We start from the raw sequence: 26,698 nt of genomic DNA, 5'->3' as shown, positions 1-26,698 counted from the left end.
TGAACACGTACCGATTATTTAAGTCAATTGCCTATTAAAATTCATTTTTGGTGAAAGGTCAAACCTGCAAATTGAAACCAGATGCAGTACATTATGCCTATCAGTATTGTGACCTGCACACAAGTTCATTATTATGTTTCTGCAGAAGGCATTTCTCTTGTCAAATTTTGCTCTGTACGCCAGTGTTGCTATTACAGGCTCGATTAATTAAAGAGGGCTTTTATTATTATTAACTGAAAGTTTTAAATACTGCAGTTTCAAATAAAGACATGTAAAAAGGCATTGGGGCTCACCTACCTATAGCACGCTGCTCCTCTTGCTCAGAAAGAAATGAAAAGGAATTAAGTTTGCAGCTGGATGTGCATTTTATTCGGTTACAGAAGATCTGAGGAGCTTTGAGACACCCTGTTGAGAGTAACAGTGATAAGTGGTACCCTCCTCTGAAGCTGCCGGCAACATCCTGGTTGCACACGCAGGACTGCATCACTTGTAAAGTGCGGTGACTTCTGGGCAGCCGTTAATCCACTTGAAGCCCATCAAGAGGAAAAGGCCACGGGAATGGCCTCTCCGTGTCACCTTGAAACTTCTGTCGACTCCTGATGAAAGGCAGCAGAAGTACAGCAAACCTCAAAGTAGTCTGGAAGCAGTTGCGCTGCTCTCTCCCTTCGCAGCCAGAGCTGGGGAATCCCACCTTGCTTTGGGTTGCCCTGGGCTACCATCCCATTTTAAGGTCCCAGAAAAGTAAAGGCCAGTTGCTCCTGGGCTGCTCTGCCACTGCTTGCACGTGTCTTCCCCCAACACAGCCACTGCCCTCCACAACTTTCTTTTATGTAAAAGGATACAAGTGGCCTATGCAGTAAAGGAGGCCATTGGCACACAGGGGAAAAAATGGCATTTTCTCCCAGAGTATCACAAGTGTTTTGTTTCCTTTGAGATTGACCCTGTAATTGTCCCAAGAGAAAAATTAATTTTCTTCCAAACGAAAAATCATTTGAAAGGAAGCCAGCAGTTCTGGTGGGAAAATGCTGGCATTCCCCTTGGGAAAACTGGAAACAAGCCAAAATGGAAATTTTCATTTTAAAATGCCAACTTGAAACAGGTTATTTGCATTTCTGCCCTCCAATAGCAGGCGTAGCTTTCCTATTGAGATGTTTTTAAAAAGGTTGTGTTTTGGTGGTAGGAGGGGGTGTTTGATAATTCTGATAGGAAAATCTGTTCTCTGACTAAATCTGAACATCTGAAAGTGTTTTGAGCACTTTGCAACACAGCCCACATTCTCATCTCAGGGTGCTACAAGCTGCACAGATTAAATCAACAAATTCTAAGCATTTTATGGGTAGTTCGGTTCATTGTCTCCCTGCCCAGGGAATGACTTCACTTGAATGTTGCACCAACACAGACCAAGGCTGTACTTTAATTACAGCTACTTCCATAGTTCTTCCAAGATTTCCCAATAGCTTTTTAAGACAACCGCTGCGGAAAAGTGGAAGAGAAAAGCCAAGAGAAGCCAAGCCCTGTTGGTGCTTCAGCAAGCACCCACAGATTAATGACCTTTTCTTCCTGAAAGTTAAACCTCTTCTTTCTAAAGTTCTCATTACTTTCTTGTAAAAATACTTCTTTTCAGTGCGGTTCTGTAAAATCTTTCCAATTTCCTTATATTGTATTTGCTGAAGAAATATTTGCGGGTCATGTCAGAAGGAAGCGGGAGCATGTAGGTGGCAGAGGAAGCGTGCATGGGTGGGTGTGACCCTTAAAGCTCCATCCCTGAATGAGTCCTTCATCCTCTTATCTGGCACAATCAATTGCATTTTTGTCTGCTGTTGAGCACTGTTGGGTTTTCTTGTGGCATTTGCAACAACAGTGGAACGGCTAAATTTACTGGCTCTCAGTAGAGGTAAAAAGGAGGGAGGTGGTTGGCACCTCCAAAGTGACCCTCCAGGAACATCTGCTGCTCCTGGATTTAACTCTTGTATCCCAAATCCCATGTTCCCACTCCCGCAGAGGGGCTGGAGTTCACTGTCTGGCTGACAGCGGACGAGGAGCCCTACGAGACCACTCTGAGCAGCTCTGCTTCTAGGTCCTCCATGTTTGCAAGGGCTGGGAAAGGATCCCAAGGGGGCAGGAAGGGAGAAAGAGAACAGCAGGACCAGGAGGATGATTTTAACAGCTGGCTGAAACCATGCTGTGACTGCACAAGAGGTCTGGGGGTGGTGAGTGACATCCCTGGAGCTCCCATCTGCAGCTTGCTGCAGAAATACACCTCCCTAGGGAAGAGGGATGAGAAACTCCATCCAGTTGTATGACTGGCTCTAGGCCCATAAATCAGGAAAGAAAACTCAGGGCAAAACATTTGTTTGTTAGCTTGCACCCACCCCTCTGTTTGAAACTGAGATAAATGTCACTGAAATTAGAGGAAAAGTTCATTTTCAACTGATGTTCGGAGCAAGCAGAGTAACCAACCTCCAATTGACTTGTCCAGGAAGGTCTGGGGTAGTAGGACTTGCATAATGCAAAGGACATGTTATTTCTCATTCTCCCAACACCTCCCTTAAAATTAAGCCTTAAAATTAATACACTTTATTCCCTTTAAATTAATACACTTTATTTGACAGAAGAGTTGATATCCTATGGGGAAGTCTTGGAAAGGTGCAGGTGAAGGGGCTGCACCCAGAGCAGATGTCTCTCTGGTGCACATCTTGGGGGAAATGACAAGTCGTCTCCTAAAACAGGGAGAGTTGTGCAAACAGCCACAGAAAGAGGGGGTTGAGGATGGGGAAAGCCATCAATAAGAGAGTCCTGTTTGAAGGGATGCAGTGTTTGGTCCTGCTTCTGGTTGTGTTGCACTTAACTCGTCTCTCTTAGAAGTTACCTGAAAATTACTCTGTGGACACAGCCTCTAGAAAGGATCACTGGAGGGGATCAAGTTGGTCTCTCAGTGCCCATCATGTTTCCAGTTCAGTTGCAGGGGCAGCTGGTCTAAAGGCAGGTTGGGGCTTCTCTTGCAGCGGGTTTTGTGACAGGGATACGTACCTGCTGGGAAGAGAGTGGCGTGCCCAGGCCAGCAACACTAGCAGATGGTGAGGATCTTCCATCTCAGCACAAGCCGCAGGGCTGTCTCGGGAGGAGGGGAGGCTCGACACCTGCTCTTCGAGTCTCACATAGATTCATAGATTGGTCCAGGCCGGAAGGGACCTCCAAAGGTCATCTAGTCCGACCTCCCCGCAGTCAGCAGGGACACCCCCAACTAGACCAGGTTGCCCAGGGCCTCGTCGAGCTTCACCTTGAATATCTCAAGGGAAGGGGCCTCAACCACCTCCCTGGGCAACCTGTTCCAGTGTTCCACCACCCTCATGGTAAAGAATTTTTTCCTAATATCCAATCTAAATCTCCCCTTCTCCAACTTAAAACCATTGCCCCTCGTCCTGTCGCTGCAGGCCTTTGTAAACAGACCCTCCCCAGCCTTCCTGTAGGCCCCCCTCAGGTACTGGAAGGCCGCTATGAGGTCTCCCCGGAGCCTCCTTTTCTCCAAGCTAAACAACCCCAGCTCCCTCAGTCTGTCCTCATAGGAGAGGTGCTCCAGCCCCCTGATCATTTTGGTGGCCCTCCTCTGGACCCGCTCCATCAGGTCCATGTCCTCTCTATACTGAGGGCTCCAGACCTGCACACAGTACTCCAGGTGAGGTCTCACCAGAGCAAAGTGGCAGAATCACCTCTCTGGATCTGCTGGCAACACTTCTTTTGATGCAGCCCAGGATGTGATTGGCCTTCTGGGCCGCGAGAGCACATTGCCTGCTCATGTCCAGCTTCTCATCCATCAGCACCCCCAAGTCCCTTTCCTCAGGGCTGCTTTCTAATACCTCATCCCCCAGTCTGTATTTATACTGAGGATTGTTTCTTCCCAGGTGCAGAATCCTGCACTTGCTTTTGTTGAACCTCATGAGGTTCAACTGGGCCCACCTCTCCAGCCTGTCCAGGTCCCTCTGAATGACATCCCGTCCCTCTGGTGTATCAACAACACCACACAGCTTGGTGTCATCTGCAAACTTGCTGATGGTGCTCTCAATCCCTCTGTCTATGTCTTTGATAAAAATGTTAAACAGTACTGGTCCCAGGACAGACCCTTGAGGGACACCACTAGTCACTGCTCTCCATCTGGACTTAAAGCCACTGAGTACCACCCTCTGGGTGCGACCATTCAGCCAATTCCTTATCCACCAAACCGTCCACCCATCAAATCCGTATCCCTCCATGGCTCCATGCAAGCAAAGGGATGATCCAGGAGCAGGAGACACACTGCCCAGGGTACCACCTCCCCAGCTGCAATCTCTGGAGGCCACGGCAAGAAGTCTGCAGGACCATGGCTTTTGGAGGTCCTCACTGGGGATTGAAACCACTCCATTTGGCCAAAAGAAACCCTAGGAAGGGCTGGTGCTTTGGAGCTGTGTAACCCAGGGGTTATATCCCAAATTCCAATATCTTCTCTCCACCTCCCTTCCTTCCTTCCTCAAAAGAAGGATAATTTAGAACCCAGCCCTGGGCAGCACTTCACAGTCCGTGGCAGGCACGTCCCGCTTCTCTGAATGTGCTTCGCCTTTGCATCTCAGAGCAACTTCCAAACAACCAGCGTGGTGGAGTTACAACAATTTGGCTGAGCTCATCCCAGTGCCCATGTGAGACGGTCCCCGGGTAGGGTACACAGCTGATGCGAAACCGATGCTACACTTGATCTTAGCTGAAAAGCCATTAAAAAGAAATCAGAAGAGACTGGCTAAAAGCAATTTATGGGGTTACAAAATGATGTATTACATGCACCACGGCTCCAGGTTTGCAGTAATTTAGGCCGGTATTGATTGAGGAGAGACTGGGGCATATTCCACCACCTTTTTAATTTCAGTCTGATTTGGCCGCTGCTTGCAGGTCAGCAGGCAATTTGATGAGACAAAAACAAACCAAGCATTAGAGCAGCCTAAATCACCCGCTTTTAGAAGTACCTTGTAAATAACTTTTAAGGCCGAACAAGGAGAACAAAATGAAAGAACTGGCTATTAAGGAAATCGAGACTGAAGTTTCAGGCTGAGAAAAAATGGTTTCATGGCACAGTTAGGAAGGAATATCACTCACACATACCATCATTGCCTGCCTTTATTTTCCCAAACAAATATGCTGCCTTTTTCCTCATATTATGGTGCTAATTCTGATTCAATGTGAACTGATTAGATACCAAAATAAAGCCAAAGTACGTACGGCTGCTTACAAAGGCCTCTAATCATGTCACTGCAGCAATGGGATGGATGACCTGGTGGGATTCCAGATTATTCAAGCCATGTAATGGTGTAGGGTTGTCTCTACACCCCAAATAAAGGACGGGCTGTAAATCTGAGTGTACATTTCCCATGAGGGGAAAATCTGCAATGATTTTTCTGCTGGAGGTAGTGATTACAGTCCTAAGTGTGCTGGCACATGGGAGGTGCTAGTGAATAGTGGAAACCCCTCAGTACTTGAGGTGGGGAAATTGCCCATCGACTGACATCAGGGAAGAAAACTTGCCATGTACCAGGTGATATTCAGGAGATGAAGCATAGGCAGAGGAAGTGGAGGAAAAGGTAACCTAATTCTTCATTACGCCCCTTTCATTTTGGGGTTGAAGAGGTCCCCTCCTCACAAAGCTACATTAATGTGCATGAAATCCCTGTCTCTTTCCCCTCTCCCTGTTAGAAATCTGCCCCGTGTGTTACCTGTAGCTTTTCACAGGGCAAGAGGGTGGAGGAGGGACATGGTAAAAGGGGGAATCGCTTCAAACCAACAAGAGTATCCGACTGCAAACTGTCTTCTGTGTCAGCTACAGCCCCGAGCTCACCTCTGCTGCGTTCACGTATCGATCACCTGTAGGTCACAGGCAAAGGTCTGAGTGAAGAAGATCGATTATGTAGCTTATACCAGTCATCAGGTGTTGGACATAAATGGATTTTCCAAGTTTACTGTGACTATCAAAAGCTTGAACTCTGATGTGCAGAGGGAAAGAGAGACACAGAAATCTCTGATTGGACTAATTAGCACTTCCCTGCAAGAAGGCTTCTCTGATCTCTAATTGCATGTTCATTTCAGTCTTTTAATATTGTGCTTGCGAGGCTCTTTTCTACTTCCTGCAGGTAAAAGGAGATGCGACCTCGTATTCTGTCACACGTGTTGGTAGAGCAGTAGATGAGATGTCCAGGTTTACTGAAGCTCAGGAGGGAGCAGGAAAAATCTCTGCATTTACTCCAGACCAAGGAATTGCTGAGGACCCTGTTCTTTATTTCTAGCTATCGGGGCGTTGGATCAAACAGCATCCCAGGCAAGACAAAGTCTCACAGTTTTGGCTCACAATAAAGTCAAGTCGAGTGGAGTGAGGGAGGATGACGTCTCCTTCCATGGGCCTGTGGAAATGATAACCTGCTCCGAAATATACACACGTGTTGGGAAAGCCAGCCTAGCCAGGCTCTGGTGGACTCACAGCCAGCACGGAAGCTGCAGGGCTCGGCTGCCACTGAACCCAATTCCACCCTTCTCATAATTAGTTGTACAATCAAATGAAACCACCTGAGCATCTTGTTCCTTTGTTTCGACTCCAGAAGTCAAAGACCTCAAAAGTTATTGGCAGTTTTAATTAAAACTAGCTTTGAGATACAGAGCAACCTATAATGGTTATGGCTCATTCCGGATAATACTGTAATAAGCCTCTCTCATATTAAATATAGCAGCAATATTGTTCACCAGAGATGAGGACATTAGCACAAATAATCAGCCTCGCTGTCATGGGGAGGGCACTGAAGCCAAGAGGGGGTCTAAAATGATTGCATAAAAGGCATTTGCTCCTGAAAATGGGAATATCCTGCAGCTCCCTGCCCTCTTCAGCATCCTTCCCAGAAGGCCCCTGAGTCTCCAGCAGATTTAGTTCCTCTCTCAGTAACGTGTTGCCAGTGGGAGGCAATTTCCAGGTTCCTGCCCCTGCCTGGGCACTGGCTGCATCGCCTGTGCTGGGCAATCTCACTCACGTGAGCCATTTGTCACCGGCACAGAGCATTAGCACGGCAGGCTGGAGGCACAGCAGTTGCAGATGCGTCCACAATTTCAGCCCTGTTCAGCTTTTCTCATTCCAGGCCCTTGGCTCTGCCCAAGGGGTTGCAGCAAAGGCAGGGCTCAGCTCACGGTTTACTCAGAATTTAATGTTCAAGCAGGCTGGTAAATATAATGGTTGCTTTGCTGCATTTCAGAGCTGGGGTGGCCCTGCTGCTCCAGCAGAAGGGCTTTAGTTGGGAGCCCATGAGGCTCTGCCTTGGCCTGGAGATGCTGAGAGCCACTGTGGATTTGCAGAGCCTTGCTCCGAAGCAGTGAAGCCCAAAGGCTAAGGACAGGCTCTGCAAACGTCTCCTTGATGCAATGCCTGCGGGAGAGATGGAGGGTCCTTCAGTAAACCTCACCTTCTGCTCACTGCTAAATCTGCTGAGTGGCTGCGGGTAACTGAAGTTCCCGCCTGTTGATTTAAATAGGAAATGTTTTTTTCCTGGTGTAAATCCACTGAAGTCAATACATTCGAGGAAGCCACATGAGGAGTGAAGTTGATTTCGCAGTCTCAGGTGGACACTGAAACTGTCCGAGTCGAATGGCCCTTGCAGTATAAGCCCAGTGCAATTTTATGGGGCAATGGAAAAGGTAGTTGTTTTCTCACATGAATGACGTGCATTTTCTAGGCAAATATCTTATGTTCATATGAAAAACCTTAAGAGACTCTGATTTGACTTCAAGGACAATGAAAAAAGTCCATCTGAAGGAGCTCTAGTTGAGTATCACGAGGTAAAAGCATCCGAGATCATTCATTTCTTTGAAAACCATGCCTCTATTCTTCCCCAAAATACCGAGCATGTGCATGGAGCTCGTTGAAACAAGTTTTTGCTCAAAAGATCATTTCAGTGAAAAAGATTGTGTTTTTTTAAAGTAATGAAACAAAATATGACAGCATTTCTCCTTTGAGAAAAATAAAATGTAAAACCTACTTCCTCAGAGTTCTTATTCCTTCTTTAACTCTAATTAGATAATAAAGACAAGTGAAAAAATACTGGGTTTGTACTCAAAATTTGAAAACGTCTTCACAAGATTTTTTTCAAACTTCTTGGGAAATGCTTAGCTTTCCGACAGATGATACATACCTTACTTATAGAACTATAAGCTCCTGCTAACTCGAAATCCCTCACATATGAAATGCACTTCAGCGGCCATTCTGTTCAGGAACAGTTCATCCTTGGGAAAACATTATTTCTGGAATGCTACGTGAGTCCACAGCTTAGAGCTGAAGGATGCATTTAAATTCTCTAAAGAGGCTTTAGGAATTCATAACAGTGCTTGATCTACCTTTGGGGGAGGAAATATGTCTTTTTTTTGCGCTGCAACAGCTGAAAGCATTAATTGGTTGATCTTTTTGCCAACAATTCATTATATTTCATTATGTGCCTTTTATGTGTCTGTTCTGTTGCCCCAGTGCCTTGCTAAACATTTCCTAGCTGCAGGATGGCATCTTTGAAAGAGGGAAAGGGGCTTTAGCAGTTGCGCTCTTCCCAAAGAATGAAAGCAAAGTCAAAATTAAATGGGAAAAAGACTGTCACCACAAAGATAATCAAACTGCAAACTATATTAGCGTTTTTCCTCTGGAAGCTCCGGAATGAGGCAACAAGATGCATATCTTTCAACGAAATAATTATCTTATCATGAGACTGCCCTAATGCATTCAGTAAGAGAAACTGTTGCTAAGATTGACTTAAATGGAAGTGCACAAGCAGAACAAGTAGCCTATATGACAGTTGGGCTCCATATTTTCTTCCCCAAGTTGGAAGATTAGGATCAGTGTGGTCATAGCGAGATGCAAGGGTAAAATCCAGATCTGGATTTGAGGTTTTCCCTCAAGAGGTGGAGAATATACAGAGGAAGGCTTTTGGTTCAGGTTCCTTTTGTAAAGGAAACGTGTAAGTCTCTGTCTTTATCTGTTCACTCTGGTTCCAACAAGTAAACAACCTCAGCCTCTCTGATCCCTGAGGAATGATGATTTACAACACTGGTAATGTTCACTGAAGAAAAATACAACTTGTTCCTGAAAACCGCTGATTAAAGTGATCATAGCAAAGCAAAATAACTCAAGGCTTCCTCCTTTTATCACTCATACCTGCTTTCCCCCTTGTTACTCCACTCAGCAGCACTGGCTCCGATTTAATCTGCAGGAAGGGTGCTTGTCCGCAATGCTGATCAACACAATTCAGCCTTCGCAAACATTTACCAGTGCCAAGGGACCTTCTGGTAATGATTTTACCAGAAATATTTCAAAGAAAATGAATTTCTAAAATATAACTTCCACAGAGACAGCACTAGGATAAAAAAAAAAAAAAAAAAAAAAAAAAAGGACAGAGATGAAGAGATGACAAAACCGTGGTATCCACTGCCTCCTCACCACAAAGGGTACGAGCTATTGAAGCAGGAGGGAAGCACAACCTGGCAAATCTGCTTAGTCCTGTCTCATCCACCATCACTGCCACAGCCCCTGCCAGGAGTCTGTCATGGGGAAAGATCCATAAAGGGCAAAAGCTACTTGTAATGGAATTGAGCATTCGATTCCCATTTGGGAAACCGCAAATCTTTTTCCTGGTCTCTCTCCCCTCTCCTGTTGCCTCTCTGTGCTGCCCCAGGAATTGGGTGATTTTTTCATTTTCCTCTGCCACACTAGGAGTATGTTATAGCCTCCGTGGAGAGCAAGGACCTGAGCACAGAACGTGTGAGGAAGGCTTCAGGAGCCCAGACCACTTCAGTTCTAGGAATTGAGAATCACAGGAAATTTGGGCTAGAAAGAACTCAAGTATTCCCCCATACTAACGAATCTCCCAGGCCAGGGCACGTTCTATATGATGCCATTCCTGGCAGACGTTTGAGAAGGTTTCCATTGATGGACACTACCTGACTCACCAGAAGAACTACGCTAGTGCTGTTCCACAGCCAGTACAAATTTCACATCACACCTAACCTGAACCCACTACTTTGCTCCACCAGGGACACTGTTTAGTGTCCCTACATCTGCTTTGCACACATACAGGGCTTGTAAGTCCCTCCATACAAACCACACATTTTGCTGGTGGGCTCTCCCACCTCCCAGAGGTCCAGCAAGGTCCGGTGACTGGAAGCTGGAACGTGACCTATTCAGCTTAGAAACAGGGTGGAAATTCAAACACCACAAGTAGTTTAACAACTGGGACAATTTACCAAAGGCTGTGCTGGCATCTATGATGGGCAGTTTAAAATTAGGATACCGGATGTTTTTAAATGATCACTGTGTTTCAAAAAGGAATTAATTCAGAAACATCCTCTACTTACTTACTGTTTACCCTGCATTACTGCACTATATTATCCTATAATTGGTTGTTAGGTCAGGATTGCAACCTGGCAGGTTCCTCTTCCTTGCCTAATTAGTGCTTCTTCCTCATTGCTCAGCGTGGGACTTATTGTTTTCCCCCTACAGAGCTCCGTCTCCTGCTCACACCCCCTCACAACGCACACCTATTCCCTCTCCCCCCGACAATGATCCAGCCCTTCACATGCAGAAGAGCTGCTATTTGTTCAAACAGCCTGACAAGACATTTCTAACAAAACGAGCTGTTCAGCCTGACGCGCTCGAGGTGGTCAGAGGGTTTCACACTTGGCAGCCCCGGCCAATTTGCTATTCAGATACTGTACATTTCCCTCCTGCCTAATCGACAGCCCCGCAGTGACATGAGTCACTCGCCTTCCCCTCCTCTTAAGGCATGGACTTTCCTGGGGCAGAGCCAACCCGTGGCACCGCACAGAGGTGTGCCACGTGAAGACCTGGCGCTTGCGATGACAAATCCTCCCCTACTGCCACGGCCAGTCTGCTGTTCTACATCCTGGCCACGGCACTTGGCTTACGTAGGGTGCGAGTTTGTTATAGCATGAGGCCTGCCTCTCTCCAGCTGCGTAAAATGCCGGTAAATCCACGGGGCAATAGCCAAAACACAGCATCGCCCTCCTCATCATGCAAATCTCTTATCTCTGTAGCACCCTCAGCTAGGCTCAGACAGCTCCTCCTGTATTTTGGCCTCAAAAACACGGCTCATTTCTCACCCCAGTTAATGGTCCAGCTTTTGCAAAATCAGGTACGAAGGCCAGCTGACCCAGGAGCCACTTGCCCTGTGAGCAACCACACACCAATATTGTACCAGGTCCTCGACAGAGCAGTACCAGAAACACTGGACAAACTGCAAGGGGTTTGCAGAAACCCAAAATTAAACTAGACTGAGAGGTCTGACACAATGCACAAGGGGAGATTAAAGAGTTAATCTGTGTAGCTTGGCTGAACAGCACAACCCGACAGCGATAGCCTGGACTCGAAGACAAGAAGCTGTACCCTGGTACAGGGAACTGGCATTAGAGGTAATGAGGTGACACTAGTTTGGACAACGAGAGCTATTTGAGCAATTAGGAACGGGATGTGGTGCCTGGTTCACCTATAACTAGACACAAATTTGTAGAGGAAGGGAGGAAGCGTGACTTTGTGCTGCCCCTGCAGCCGAGTATACCCCTACTTCCAGAGCAGAGCAAGCACTTGCTGAGACTGCACTGCCCTAGGCACCACCGTGTGTCCCAGTGTCCTGTGGGGACATGACTTGTCCCAGAGAAAACACGGAGGTCTTTGTAGGTTCCCCCTTAGGATGGCTTCAAGTTGTATGTGGTAGGGTACTACGAGATGTGCGGGTTGTTGCATTAAGGCTGGCAACACGGGTGCAAGGAGTGCAGCTCCTGGAACACACGACACTTCAGCTCTTCAGAGGACCACACTCCTTCCAACAGTACAGACGTGGCTTACCCAAACAGCCCCAACCTCTGCTGGCCCTCGGGAATCTTATCAGATCAGCCTCTGATTTCCTCTGCTTTCACAGCACAATCAAGTATGCAAAGAAGTAAGATGACATTTTGCTTCTTGCAGAGAACAGCAGATAATTTAGTGAGATTAAAGAACAGCCTCCTCTCCCACAGAAACCATCTCTGCATGGCTGGGCAGTAACCTGGCTCAGCTGGAACGATGCTACTTGAGCGCCTCTCTGTGGATCTCAGCTCCTCTTCCTCCCTCTCACAATCCTTCTCAATCCACCAACTGATTTTTTAACTTTATTTCACTTTTTTAAAATACAGAGCCAAATTACTCCCATTATACCCAGGTAGCAGCTCTGAGTTCACTGAACTTGGCACTGAGCTAGGAGTTGGCCCAGCCAGAACTCTTGCAGTTTCATCTTTTGATGGTGATATTTATGATAACTCTCAAGGCCTTTCTATAGTTTCCAGCAGCAGAATAGCTCGAATTGGTCCAGACCTACAGCTGCCTGGGGCTCAGAGAGTGACCAGGAATAGAAGAATAGCTAGCAAGGGCATCATCTTTCGAATAAGCAATCAGGTAGCTCTGGTCCCCTCCAGAACATGCTGTAGAGCTCAGCACACAGCTCCATCACAAACATATATGTCAACACGCTGATCATACCAATTTTTCTGTATCCCTCCAAAGAAGCAGGAAACAAATGGTCCCCTGCTGAAGTCATGAGTAAAAACAAAGGCTTTTCATCAGCCTCTTGCAGCTGCTTGTTGTTTTCCTTTCTCTGTGGAGCCTGCCAGCTCCTGGTTATCTTGGCCAAGCACATGATTAGGGTTTTAGAGCAAACTCAATCTGCAAACAAACAAGCACATCTTGAGATGAATACACACAAACTGGTGGATGCACAGTACATCTAGCTGTTCAGGAGATCCTGTCCTGCCTCTTTTTCTGGTGCTAGGCCAGCCCTGCTCCTCTTCTGGATGGAAAGCAGATGGGGTAGGATTATGGGCACAGATCCCCAAGCCCTTCACATTTGCACAAATAGCAAGAATTAGACCCAGTGCTGTTCGAGGGGCCATGTATTAGTTGTGCTGGCTCTCTGCAGCGTGGGAAGCAATGCAGGAATAGAAATTCCTCTCCTGAGGAATCCCCTGTGCCCAGTTATGGCAGAAGGTCCATTGTTTCTTAACTTACCACAGAGACAAAATAATGAAGTTGTTACTGCCACCAAAGCAAGAGCAGAAGAAAGGATCAAGGATCGTTCCTTGTTCACTCCAGTGCTGAACCAGGTGGCTCGGTTTAAGCAGGCGCTGAAGGTGGTTTGAGCTAACCCGCTTGACTTTGCGCGGAAGCAGATGGCAAGTGCTCACACAACCCAGTATCAATATCTGTAACAATCAGATGAGCTGTGAAGCTGTAATCTGTAGCAGATGGAAAATGACAGCACAAAAGGCTTTACTGTGGCCCTCAAAGCCCTTCACAAAGGTAGAAAACAGGAAGGTTTAATTCAAATAGCTTGTCCTTCTCCAGAGCAAAACCAGGCATCTGAAACTGTGAAACAAGTGGAACGCTTCTCCCCTCTCCTGCCTCCACTACAGACTGATTGACTTTAATTCCAGAGGATGAGCTGAGAACTCTCATCTAAACTCAATCCAAACGAAGATGATTTGCTATGAAAAACTGAAACAGGACCGTGGCATGGGAATGTCTACATAGCTCAGTCTGTGCCGAATCCCTGGCACCCCGCATCGATGCTTTAGTGAACCTTTGGGGGAGTCATTAGAGGGAGACCTGGAAAAAATACAGTTCACTCATGCACAAAAACTGGAGTGGTTGCTGGCAGATTTCTCAGATTCTTTGTGGATTAGGCAGTCATCTTGGAAGCACAATCAGTTGTAAAAAGACTGAGGCTTTCTCATGGTTTTTATGCTCAAGAAAGCATACATTTGCTGTGCTCGAGAATGGATAGCTCGGGTCACCTCCTCTAAAGCCCCTCAGGTTCCAGAGGGCCCCTCTCTGAAGAGCAACAAGGATTCCCAGTGTAACATGCAGGTAGGCTGTCAGCCCCCGGCTGAGCAATCAAACCCTGCAGCTAATGTCTAGACGCTGTCAGTCTCCCAGAGGACAACAGGCCTGAAAATAGTGACTAGTGAATGACTGACCGGAAAGCCTGAATAGTTTTTTGCCCCATCTGTCAAGTATACAGGGCAAGCTACTAACTTAATACGCTTCTGAAGTAAGAAATAAATACATAGGTGCTTGGCCTTGCATTCCTGCTGCTAGTTCTTTGCCCTTTGTTGCCAGTAGGAGAGAGACTTCTGCTTTTTATGGCCTTTGACCAACATGCTGGCCATGCTCCTGGCCTGTCTCTGGCTCAACACAGCCCTGACTTCTTCAAACCCCCCAACTTCTGTCCTGCTCCTCAGTAACACCAGTTCTTGCCTGACCTTAACCCAGAGAGCTTGTCTGCACATTTCCAGGCTGCAATTCCTAAGCAGTCTTATCCCAAAGCTGCCTGCTGTGAAGTCAAAAGCAACAACTAGGCTGGGGAACAGCTTAGGTCGGGCCCGACACACTCTGCAGTGTCACCGCTGCTTGGCCCTGCTGTGCTCTGGGGGATGCCACCTTCAGGGCTACTTGCTGCCTCTTGCTAAGCACAAGGATGCTGCCGCCCATCTGGGTCAGAGCAGAAGGTGAGACGCACTGATAAGCCCCAGCAACAGAAGTACAGAACATCAGAGCCTGATAAAATGCGAGTCGTGTGAAGAGTAAAAGACATTTACTGGAGAAAAGTCTTTATTAAGGAGGGACATTGTAACGTACCATATTGCTTTGATGCTCCAGGACTCTGGGAGGACTCAGAGATCCAGCACAATACTTAACTGAACCACACACGTGGTGGGCCTGACACCACGGTGAGAGGCCTTTCCTACCTCAGGACTCTTCCTTGAGCAGCGTTTGTCTCTGATGAGGAAGGGCTGAACCCTGCTGGGACAGGCTGAGGGTTAGGGAAGAAAGAGGCAGGGCATAGACCTTGCAGCTGAGCAGCAGCAGGCAAGCAGCTATTTTGGATGACAAATTGCCCCAGGCTGGAAAGCAGCAGGATAGATTTGAATAGAGTTGCCGTCAAAATACCAGTGCTGGATCATGAGTCTGCAGGACTGTGATAGTGCAGAGCCTGGCCCTCGGGATGCAAGGTTGACTATGGCTTCTTCTGTCCCTTTGCTTTCTGTCTCTCCTTGTCCATGGCAGCTGCTTGTGCCCGCAGCTGACTCCAGTACTCAGGCAACAGCTCCCTGAGTCCCAGCACGCTCCGCTGCCTAACAAGGGAAGAAAAGGGTGGTTAAAACAGTCCCCGCCATTACCCCCAGTGCTCAGACAACCTTAGCCTGGTTCCCTCACGGGTCCCTGGGGCTCATTACAAATTAAGCAGTTCAGAGTTCTTGGGCCCAAAAAACCTCGGTGATTCCCTCATGCCACTCAGCACTCAAGTTTACTGCTCTTGACAGCAGTATTGCTCTTTGCCTGTTAGCCACTGTGGATGTACATCTCACTGCAGTTGTATCTGCTCAGCTCTGGCTTGAACTCTCAGTACCCAGGGAGCAAGGTATCCCTGGAGGTGATGTCTCCCCAATTTTTCTGGTATAAGGCAGACAAGAGTCTCCTCTCCAGCTTTATGAGAAGGAGGGACAGAACTGGTGGTTGGTAGCAGAGGATGAAACTCTTCTGCGCTTAACTAGCCAGACACCACCACAGGTTTCACCCTGTAGACAATGAATTAAGGAAGGCTCCCGGGTAACATGTGCTGCAAGGTCATACATGGACCCACCTGTAACGTTTCAAATTGGAGAATTAAATAATAATGAAAAGAACAAACAGAGTATCGTTGCCACGGATCTGGCTCCAGGTTCCCAAAACGATTCAAGGGCAAGGTCACCCAATAAGAGATGTCACAATGCCATCTAGTGACAGCATAAAGTCAATGCATCAGCTAAACCCTGACTACAACCCCGGCCTGAGGATGCTGAGGACCTTCTCAAACCAAAAAACCTCCAACACAAATACGCTTAAACATCAAATGAACCTAGGAATGGACGAGAGGAACAAGGTACAAAGAGATCCCAGCTCTGCCTGGCTATGGTGTCAAAAGGAAGAGGTAGACACTTAAGTGAGGATTATATTCCCTGACAAACTTGCACAATCTGTGTTGCACAAAAGCACATTAGAACTAGCAAGCCCTCTCTACCTGCAATGACAAGCCTGCCCCAGGCATCCTGACTTACAGCTGTTAAGTTGTTCTAGGAAGGACAGAAGGGAGAGGAGGAAGGGTTCTGGGTGGCTGTCAGGAATCCTGCTACCTAAACCTTACCCAGACATAAATCTGTCACAGCAGACAGATGAACCCAGAAGCTCCAGCATGGACCTGAGCAACGCCACAGCCTACAATAATGCAGGTGCACTTACCTATCAGGCAGAAGGAGAACCTTACCTATCACGTAAGAAAATGTTACATCTCTCAATCCATGGCAGGTCCTGCAAGGATTTGAGAGGCAAATCTGGTTCCTTTGGGAAAGCGTCCTTCAGTGGGCCGCAGTTGAAATCAAAAATGAAGATGGTGCAGTCTCTGGCTCTGCTCTGTGCCAATGCATCTGCCTTCTGCTGCTTATCTCCTAGACAGGAAAAAGAACAGTGGGCTATTTCATCAGGAGTCATCCAATAAGAACTATCAAGGATCAGTGCACAGCTGAAAGCATCCAGTGACCATGTAACTAATACCATTCCAAGGTGCTACCCACCTCGAAGCAGCAGGCACCAATTCACACTATCCACTGTGAACACCGGCTGCCAGGGCGATGCTACAGTGTGAGAAGGTGGAGTACAGAAGCAGTAAATAGTCTGTGATGTGGCAGTGTTCATCAGGGACACTGTACCATTCCAGGAGAAGACCAGCACCTGAAACAGCAGGTTGACACTTATAAATGGATGTAAGTGAGGTGAAAAGTATTTCCTGGAAAGGACATGGAATGACATTCAGGACTTCACATCCCTAACCATGATGCAGGTTTTTTTTGACTGCCCAGTAGTCATAGGGCCACAGCAGATCAAGAACAGGCTTTGCAGGGAACTTGGACTGGAATTGCTGCAGGTTAGAACGGAACTAGACCCAGCCTTCTGCATGGATGGCTCTGGAGATCAGCTTTTCAACTTTTTCTCCCCATGCCTGAAAACTTTCTGAGGCCACTTGAAAGGTGTGGCTGCATTTGTGCTTGAAACTTCGCTTCACCATGGTGCCCTCTCATATTTGACCCTGATGCCTGAAGCTTTGTGCCTGGACCCTCTCACCATTGCAGATGGACTTGTCCATGTGCAGAGGGCCTCCAGAGCCTCGCACCTAAGCGGTCATTAGAAGACACGGGTACAAGGGGATGCGGAGTAAGATCAAAGAGAAATTCTTTGGGAGTTACCAGCTACATACAGACCTGTAACTGGTGCAGGAAGTCACCATGCTAAAAATAGTTGGAGGCTGGGAAAGGATGTGAAGGCAGTACCATATCTGATTGCCCTGTTCTTTATCTTCTAGGCATCCAGTTACAGCCATTACTGGAAACAGGATCCTAGGCCAGATGGACCTGTGCTCTCATCCAGTTCTTAAAAGAGCCGGCAATAATACTCACTGCACTGGGGAATGCCAGGACAGGCACCACAGCGCTGACAGCAAGATTTGGATCTTCAGGCCTGTAAAACAGACTCAGGCTTATGTTACTGTTTCATGTACCCGGCACACACTGAGGGGCTGTGATAATGACAATGGCGGTTTGTGGCACACAGGCTGGCGTAAAGTTCCAGCCAAGTCCACTCCCTATGGAGACAAAGCCTGCCTCCTCCTGGACAGGAACCCCCAAGGCCCATCCCTGTGCATTCCTGCCTAGGAAGTATATTGGAGATAAAAATCGCCTGCCTGCCACGGAGGCGTGAAACCATAGCCTTTAGAGCAGCAGCTTCCCCAAAGCTGACCCTTCTCAAACCAAGGGGATAAGTGAACATAGAAGTGACAGAAAGATGGCAAGAAATGCTTATTCTGACTTCAAGGGGGAACTTATTCTGTCAAGGGCAGAAAAGAGAAGAAAACGTGTCCCTGGGTACCTGGCAGTAACCCAGCTAGTTGAACATCAGCCCTGGAGCAGTGCTACAAGCACTTGTATTCTAGTGCATAGAAGAACCCAGAAACACCCTTAATTCTGTCATAACCATTGGATTTTAGCACTGGAACTGATTTCTAGCAAAACCACACTTACTACTGACAGCAGCATGGCAGAGCCATCTGGGCAAAAGCAGTAAAAAGTTCTCCGCCCCACAGAAATCTGTGTCTCCCTGCTGGACCTGACCACATAGGTGTAACCACACAGTTGCTTTGGCTGGAGTGAGGTCTATCAGAGTCTACCTCACCTGTCTGCCAGGAGTGTGATGCTGGACTTCCCAGCCCCAGGTGCTTTCAACAAATAGAAAGAGCTGTCTGTACATAGCACTAGAAGCTGCACAATGGGACAGGTGGGATTTGCACCAGGGCAAGGTGTCTCATTGCTGGCAGCTGCAGACCTACGCAGGAAGTGGATACTACGGATGAGACGTTCCTGTAGAATGGCAGTCACACACAGTGGGTATCCTGGGGAAGCAAAGAAAAAAAAAGACAGCGGTTTAGGAAGAAAAAGGGACTGGCAATTTATCCAAGGAATGCTTAGCTTGGACTCTGGCCTGTTCAGGGACAGCAGCCACCAGAACAATCCTGATGGCAGAAGAAAATTCTTCTGCCACAAGAATCCTTGCATCATGGCAGGATGACAGTAGCACTGATGGCAGCCTGGACTGTGATGCCACAACAGCCTCAAGGATGACGTGAGGGTGCAGTGGCAAAGCAGTGACTGTCTTGTAGCCTCAGGGCAAGACAGGCATCAGTCCTTGCTGCAGCAGTTCAGAGCCCCTGAGTTGCTGTGGATGGGAGTGGTTCTGTCAGGGCTAAGGCAGTCACGCTGCATTGGCAACTTCTGGCCAAGCATCCCATGAAGAAGCAAGTCCAAACTATTTTCAGATTTGCTTGTGCACTCACTGCCAGTCCCCTGTTCACACCAAGCCACAGCCTCAGACTCCTAGGGAAGGCAGCAATTTATCCACTGTGATCCCGATATACAGTCCCAAAGGGCAAGCTCACCTAGCTGGTTATCCCAAATGGTTATTGTTGTATCTTCACATGCCAGTGCCAGGTACCTGGAGCAGGAGCTGACAGCTGAACATGCAATTGGAGCTGCACATGGCCACACAACATCAGGTTTCGGATCAGAATCTAAACAGAAGGACATGAACAGATATAACTGTAAGAAGATGCACAGCATTCTCTCTCACAGTACCAGCTTTCAGTTTCCCAATAAAACATGCACCATTCTGGGGTCTCCTGCCAGAGTGGCTTCACTCAAAACACTGCCAGCCTGTGCAACATGGAGCCCTATGATCCAGCCTAACCTACAAGATATGGGGCAGCTCTCGTCCTCGTTTCTCATTTCCCTGAATCATGAAGATCTGATTGAATGACAGCCACTGGCCACTGAATACTCCCACTCCCCACAGAGTGCTCTGCTAGAGAAAGCAAGACTTTCTTACCCACTTTCTCCTTGAGCGGATGGTTAAGTAAGTACAAGCAGAGATTGTGGCTTCCATCCCAGTGCACACTGATGCCAGCTGGAACATCTGGTACACAGAACAAGACAACAAAAGAAAGAAGGAGGTTGGAGACAAAGAAAGGAAGGAACAACCCAGGACACCAAAATACCATTAGAAAGCTTGTATTAGAGTTTCCCTGATAGGACTTACAGAAACTGCTCACACAGAAACTAAACCACAACAAACTCTCCCCTTTTCTGTTATTTTTATCTTGCCTATGTGGCCCCTCATCTTTTTTTTGTGTTTTGCATTTTTTTTTGTGTTTTACTTTTTTCTTTTTAAACTATGGAGCAAAGTTTATGTGACTCCATGCCAGTGACTAACATAAATCTTAAGGTTGCCATTTTTATCCAGGCTTATTCCTTGGAGATGGAATTTATATAGTGAACCCAAGCCAGAGCCATTGAGCTCTAACTAGAGCTCAATGTCATGCAACAATGTGCTCCATAGGTTAACAGCTTTTTGCCCATTTGGATTACCTGGCTGAACTTCCATTTCAGGTCCCACCTGTAGGATCCGGCTAGGCAGGAGAAAATGAAAAGTAGCACGTCTGGGGAAAAAAAAAAAAAAAAAGGAATTAAGAAATATCTGTAAAAGAAAGGCCTTGATACGTAGGCAGCACTGCAACAAGACCTGGAATGGCTCTAGCCCTCTGCCCTGAAGCCTTGGGATGAAGGAGGCAAACCTAAGACAGAGACTTCCATCTACACTTGAAAAGTGCCATGTGTTGAAGTCCAGTGGACTGAAATCCTAGTTGGTGCTCCCACTCGCCTGGGGATCTCCTCCTTGATCTTTTTCTCATCCTCAGCCTCCAGATACTCCTGATAAGTGCTGCAGAAGATTGCTTCCTGCTGTTCCCACTGCGAGTCCTTGATTAGGTGATTGTACCCCAAGCCAAGCATGCTGCCATCATCCACTTTCTTCAAGGCATCCAAAGGGTTTTTGAAACTACTGCCTGCATTGGGAACACAAAGGGAAAAGACAGAGCCCTGGAGAAGCAGACACCATGGAGTGCTCAGAGGCACTTTGACTATCCCTCCTTCAGGGTGGCATTGTCTTGAAGACTACTTCCTGGTAGAAGTATTTCAACACTAAGAATATATTCTGTGGGAATTTCATATCACTAGCCCATTTTCCAGTATTTGAAGGCAGGGACTAGGGCAAATAATCTGAGGACCCAGCTCACCTTGCCTTCATGTGACATTCTCCCTGACAGTGTCCCATCTCCCCGCCTAGCCTCATCATTTTCCTATGAATACAGGACTCAGAGTGGTGAACTAGGGGAGCTGTCAGGTTCCTAGGATCTAGGAAACAATCTCCTCCCTTTCTGACAATGAAGCCAAGGGTACGACACCCACATCAAGACGCACTGAAGTATTTTGTGCTAACAAAGGTGACACGTGAGATGGTCAGGTAAGAAGCAACTCTGATTACAGGATTACGTGTAACTACAAGGACAGGTCAGGAAGGGACCAGGGAGCACATTACTGAAACTTTATGACCTGTTCTGTAGTCATAAGGGTTGTAATTCTTTTGTCACCTGAAGAAGGCTACAGGTTGCAAGTACAGAATCAGTCCTGACCTGTAACAGGTTTGGGTGGCTTCACTTGCAGTAGCAGCACTGGGAGACTCAGCTTTGCATCAGCTTTGTTTGCAGGCACAGGAGACCCCTGCAACAGAAAAGTATCAGCCCGAGAACTGTGTTGTGCCCTACGCTGCTAAGTTTTCTCTTTTTCATGGGAATCAAATGCTTCCTGAAGCAAGTGTATGCAAAGCTTGGCTGACACTGCCTAGGAGATACTGGTTTTAGACTCATTCTTTTGGCCAAAACACAGAAGCCTGAGGGAGGTCACTACTTTCTCAACGACGTTACAAAGGATGTCCTGCCCAGACACCTCCTGTCTTTGTGCTGTATATAACCTCCGCTTCTGATTTTAGTAATCTCTCTGAATTATTCTTGTTGCAGCACAGGCCTGGGTGGGGCATAGCAAGGCTCAGAAAAAAAAAAAAAAAAGAAAAAAGAAGCAGTACTAAAGGTTGCAGGGTTCTACTGAATACAAGAACCAGAATTTACTACAAGGGCCCAGGGCTGGAGGATGTCACAAATGTGCTTGGCTAGGAATGGAAACTCCTACCAGGGGACTAGCACCCGTGTGTCCTCACCACCACCACACCCCCCACACATTGACACTTGGCTAAATAGAAAAGATCTGGCTAAACAATCAACCATGTCTGAGAAAGAAGAGACAGGAACTTGGGTAGTTTACACGGAATCAGCAAAGAGGGAATGCCTGGGTGTTTGCTTTTAGTTTGGCTAAGTTAAGGGGGATGTTTGCCCTGAAGACAGGGCTGAGAAACAGCTCCCTCTCAAACGGCCAGGAAAGTCTCTGCTGAAGGAGAAGGGAAGCAGTATGAGGCAGGTGTCACAGAGGGTTAGCTGGAGGTGCTGGGCAGAAAGCGCCTGTGTGTTGAGAGGTGAAATCTAGCAGGGTGAAAGCGATGCAGGAGTCAGTTAAGCATTGACTCAGCATTTAAAATTCCCTGTAACAACTCAGAACATTCATTGAGGCAAGTTACAATCTCTACAGAACCGTCTCCATGCAGTTCCAGACTTTTCTGTCAAAGAACCAGTGTCAGTGATTTGTGCAAACAGAGACCCTGTCCTGTTCAGGCGGATTCGGCTCTTCTTGTAGGTAGCCTAAAACACAAACCCTGGTTCAGGACCAGATTCCCAACTGGAGGAATCGGGCCCAATTCCCACTCCTTCACCTTCCCCCAGTAACATAAGGGAGAAGCCCTGTGGGAATACCCTTACGTAGGGCCTCCTCAGATGGGGCAATACTGCTGGGAAAGGAGCTGGCAGTTTCAGGGAGGGGCAGAAGGAATGTTAGCCCTGGGACCCAGGGAACCTCGTCAGAATGCCTGTCTTGGGAGCGTAAACATGTCCCAATAGCAAAAAGGCCTTGTGAAATGTGGGATGGGCGGCTGTAGCAGCTGTAGAGATGTATACTCCATCCCTCTAGGCTGACAGACTTGTTCAGCCTGTATCATGCTGTCACTGTCTGCCGGAGCAAGGCTTGGGGAAAGACCTGTAGGCAAAAGGGTATAAGAAAAAAAATAGCACAGTGGAAGATAGAACTGTTTTGTACCACAGACGACCAACTTGGCCTCCTCTCCCTGCAAACTTCTGCATCTCCTGCGTTCTTTTCCATCTCCTTCAGCCAGGAATCCTTAGGCAATCGGTAGATCTCCAGCCAAGCTTTTGTGTTGTCTGCATTGGGAAACCACATTGAGCAATTAGAAATGAGGAGAAAAGGTCTTTCAAGCAAGCAGCCTCTGTTATCTTATATCCTTAAAACAAGATTTGAATTTTTTTTTTTTAATATAAAATCCCTGTGAACTCCATGCAGCCCACCTCTCCTCCCTCTTAAGGCCTGACATGCTTGGCTGAGACTGACATCCCAGCCTCCAGCTCAAGTCCTCGAGGTCCCACATCCACCAAAGAAGCTCCATGAAGTGACTCAGTCAAAGAATTTGACCTGTAGCCTCTGAGGTAAAGTGGAAAGTGAGTTGTGGTCACACTGGTTTTCTGCGGTTGCTACATATCTCGTTCTCAGCGTACGTCCAGGCAGATTTCATCAAACACGGGTCCAGAAAACCTGCCAGCAGCAAACGTGTTAACAAAGGCAGCTGCCATGAAACAGAAGAATGTTTCAGCAAGGAGTTTGCTGTAGTGTTTTTAGACTGTCTCTATGCTGTCTGGCTTATGTCTGCAGAGAAAATTCTTCAGGTCTGCATCTTTCCAGTGTAAAAATGAGCCACAGAGGAAGAACTGAGTTGGTACTTCTGGAGAGGAAAACCTGCTTTCACCGAGCCTTCTGGAAGCTGGGAACTGCACTGACCAGTTCCAGACAGCTCACTTTTGGGATCAGCACTCATCAACACCAGGCCTTTTGGAGAGGAGAGGGAGTGGCAGGAGCAACTCTCTAAGCTGGAGGAGGGACTAGGAGGGTTAGGAACAGGATCACTGGGAATCCAGATCACTTGGAGCATTTTAAAAGCACTGCTGCTGACCCTTCTGCTAGAACTGAACCGCCATCACCCAACACAGCATGTTCCTGCACTTGCCTTGCAGCAGGACTCCTGCGTAATCACCTCCCGGGGAGAGCACCACCTCCACACTAGTACTGCGCTTGCTGATATCCTCCTGCCAAACAGAAACAGGCTGGCATCAAAGCAAGATCACAGATTCAGAGAGCTCCATGGACTTACACAGTTCTCAACAGGGTGAAGGCCAGACAGACTGTTGGAAGAACAGGAATAAATACTGGGAAGCACTCTTGGAGTGCTGCTGCCCAGGACAGATATTCCTGAGGGCAATTTTAGTACTCTTCATGATTGATTACTTACCAGCCTGTGTCCAGCGTCTATGGAATTAACTCAGTACTTACCGTTTCATTTAGGATTTTAATGAGTAGGAAGCTTTCCTTGTGAAAGTAGATGAGCCAGAGAAGCCCTGGAATAGAAATACAAAAGTAACAGTAGGAGAAAAGCAAACAGATGGTAGCTATGCTCTCAGGAGATGGCTATTACAACATGTTCAGGACAGTGGACAGGACTACAGTTTTTCCTGGGCTCAAGAAAGAATATCCCACTCCTTCCAGCACTAAATTTTTGCTGGCTTCCTTATGCCAGCACCAGCAAACACTCAATTGTACAAGCAGATGGATAAGCCAGTTTGAAAAGTATCTCCTGCAGAATTTGTAGGTTACAGATGAATCAACAAACCAACCTATTTTCCACAGTGCTATGCAACTACAGGTGCTGAAACAAAGCACGGGCAGGAGGTCATACCTAGCAATAGTTCTTTCTGTCTGGTACAAGGTGTTCCTAAAATTTACTGCACTTCACTCTCGGCTCTGCATCCGCCTCTGCTGCTCCAGAGAGGACACCAAACCCACACCTTCTACTAATCATAAGGCCCTAGGGCCACTCTGTCACCCTGCAAGCTGTTATCTAACGCCCTCTTTGCAGGGCTTTCCAGGAAACCTGCCAGCCATTCTAAGGTTCCTCCTGATGTAGCACTCTTCCATAATGCAGCTCCAGAGCGTAGCCGTCCCCAGCTGGGTCAAAGAAATCCATGTCACACTAACCCATTTCATCCACGGCAAGCAGGATGTGGCAGTCGTTCCCCAAATCCGAAGCATGGATGGCACAAATCTCCGTCTCAACTGCATCCCAAACACAGACTTTCTTACAGTCAGACACCTTGAAGGCAGACAGACCCACAGACAGACCAACAAAGATGTATTTTCCAGACACCACAAGGCAATTGGCTCTTCCAGTTACCTACCAAGAAAGGGAAAAGATGAGTGTACCCAACTGCTTCCCCAGTGGAGGATACGCCAGCCAAACTAGTGATATACTCCTAGCCTGTCACCAACAGAAAATGCTGACTCATTCTACAAAAGAAAAATTTTTACATGAGCTTTCATCAAAAGAGCAAGGGACGGGCTCTCATCTCTGTGACAGAGACTGTTCTGCATTGGGAATGAGAAAGTTTGCTCCCACCTTTCCCCTTGCGATAGACAGAAGGGGCTTTAAAGGCCAAGAACTCAGTAGCACTCAGCCCTGCTAATGCCGAGCTGCGAGGGGATGCTGAGCTCCTCCGGGCGATTGCAGAACACCAGCAGACACCTGTGTTTCCTCCTGGATAATTCCATGTAACAATGGGGAAGGCAGCACTGCCCTTCTGCTGACAACACTCCCATTACGGTATTCACTGTAACACAGAGCTGAGTTTGCCCATTTATATGCTACTGACTAATTACCTTCTTTCGGCAAACAAGGGTGGAGCCAGCCTGAGAAGCAGAAGGTGAATTTAGGGCTGTTTAATATCTGCTTCTCTCTTTTCAGAGAGGCGTGATAGATGGGTGGGAAGCAGAACCTGTCAGACAAGCTTAGGAGCTGCAGCCTTTCTGAAGTGAATCAGTGAGATGGTGGTGGAGTCTGAGGAAGGTGATGAACAGAAGAATGTAAAATCTACTGAATGGATATTCTCTAGAAAAACTGCTACGGTGATTAACACTCTCTGCTGTGAGGAGCTCTGTACCTGGAATTCAGCCGAAGGAAATAATTTTGTGGGCTGGATCTTGAGTTTTTGTGCTTCTCGGAGCATCTCCCTTCTTTCAATAATTTCCATAGCGTTGTCAAAAACCGCCATCACCAGTTTGTTGATCATCCTGAAGGGCTGAGGCAAAGCATCACGCTTTCGATCAGGATCCTGCTGGAAGAAATCTTCCTCATCATCCTTTAGCCAGTCCTTTTCAGATGGCGGAGGAATCTCCAGGGGATGCTTCCGGATATACGCAGCCATGGCTCTGCCCTCCTAGATGGAAAACACACCACAGATGCAGGAATCACAGTAGATGCAGAAGAACGAAGAATCGTGCAATATCTACTTTCATGAGGTAATGGGGGAGGAGGGGAGAAAAAGATGATTAATGATCTCTAAGAGGGAAGGGGGGTTCTTTTCAGTATAGATAGCCAGAGCAGCCCTGTTCTATGCAGCTCGTTTCTACTTGCTGTTACCCAAGGGTTTTGTCCTGCCCTGGCATTATCAGCCACACAGAAAGAGGGCGTTCTACAGAAAAAGGGAGCGTAAAAGCTTTGCCACGAGTATAAGAATTATGACAAAGCATTCAAAAAATATTATCTTGTTCTTCATTAAAAGGCTTATCCGGCCTGGGTAGAATCCCAACAATTAATGTGGGAAGCAGGTGACTTCACTGGAAGTTACAAACTTCGTTGTGCTTTAATGAACTTCCCTGCTCTGCGCCGGGGCCAGGCTCACGGCGGGCCCACCTCCGCCGCCGCCGTCACTGCCACCCCGCACAGCGGCCTAACCTCGGAGCGGGAGCCGGGAACCAGGAGCCGAGGGGCCGGGCCGGTCGCCTCCAGCCTCCCCGAGCCGCTGTCGGCGGTTACCGGGGCCGCCGCGGCCGGGGGGGAGCCTTTAGCGGCGACACCCGCCCCGCTGCTGCCGGTCGCCACGGCAACGGCGCGTCGCAGGGGCGGCCCGGCCGGGAA

At 47.6% G+C, this 26,698-nt stretch overlaps 1 protein-coding gene across 1 annotated transcript; it reads right to left on the bottom strand.

The window, feature by feature from the left end:
- Positions 1-15,098: 15,098 nt before the first annotated feature.
- WDR93 (WD repeat domain 93) lies at positions 15,099-25,985 on the bottom strand. The gene is made up of 16 exons (XM_074155992.1): positions 25,722-25,985; positions 24,763-24,958; positions 24,061-24,125; positions 23,738-23,816; positions 22,759-22,880; positions 22,187-22,225; positions 21,192-21,279; positions 20,381-20,564; positions 20,089-20,159; positions 19,550-19,636; positions 19,104-19,235; positions 18,344-18,560; positions 17,572-17,632; positions 16,693-16,849; positions 16,386-16,566; positions 15,099-15,216 (listed from the first exon to the last, which is right to left on the bottom strand). The coding sequence occupies exons 1-16, from the start codon at positions 25,983-25,985 to the stop codon at positions 15,099-15,101; spliced, it is 2,061 nt and encodes a 686-aa protein (XP_074012093.1).
- Positions 25,986-26,698: the final 713 nt, after the last annotated feature.

This window comes from Numenius arquata, chromosome 11, assembly GCF_964106895.1.
Source record: "Numenius arquata chromosome 11, bNumArq3.hap1.1, whole genome shotgun sequence".
In the NCBI taxonomy this organism is placed as follows: Eukaryota; Metazoa; Chordata; class Aves; order Charadriiformes; family Scolopacidae; genus Numenius; species Numenius arquata.
This window is presented reverse-complemented; position numbering and strand designations above follow the sequence as displayed.

Bases quoted from the DNA above. Each gene is read 5' to 3' on its own strand.
- WDR93 (XM_074155992.1), bottom strand. From the start codon at position 25,985: ATGGCTGCGTATATCCGGAAGCATCCCCTGGAGATTCCTCCGCCATCT. The intron at 21,280-22,186 runs GTAACTTGCCTC...TTTCTGTTGCAG, and splicing joins GAGACGGTTCTGTAGAGATT to GGGTCTCCTGTGCCTGCAAA. The intron at 18,561-19,103 runs GTGAGCTTGCCC...TTGCTTCCCCAG, and splicing joins CATTTGGGATAACCAGCTAG to GATACCCACTGTGTGTGACT.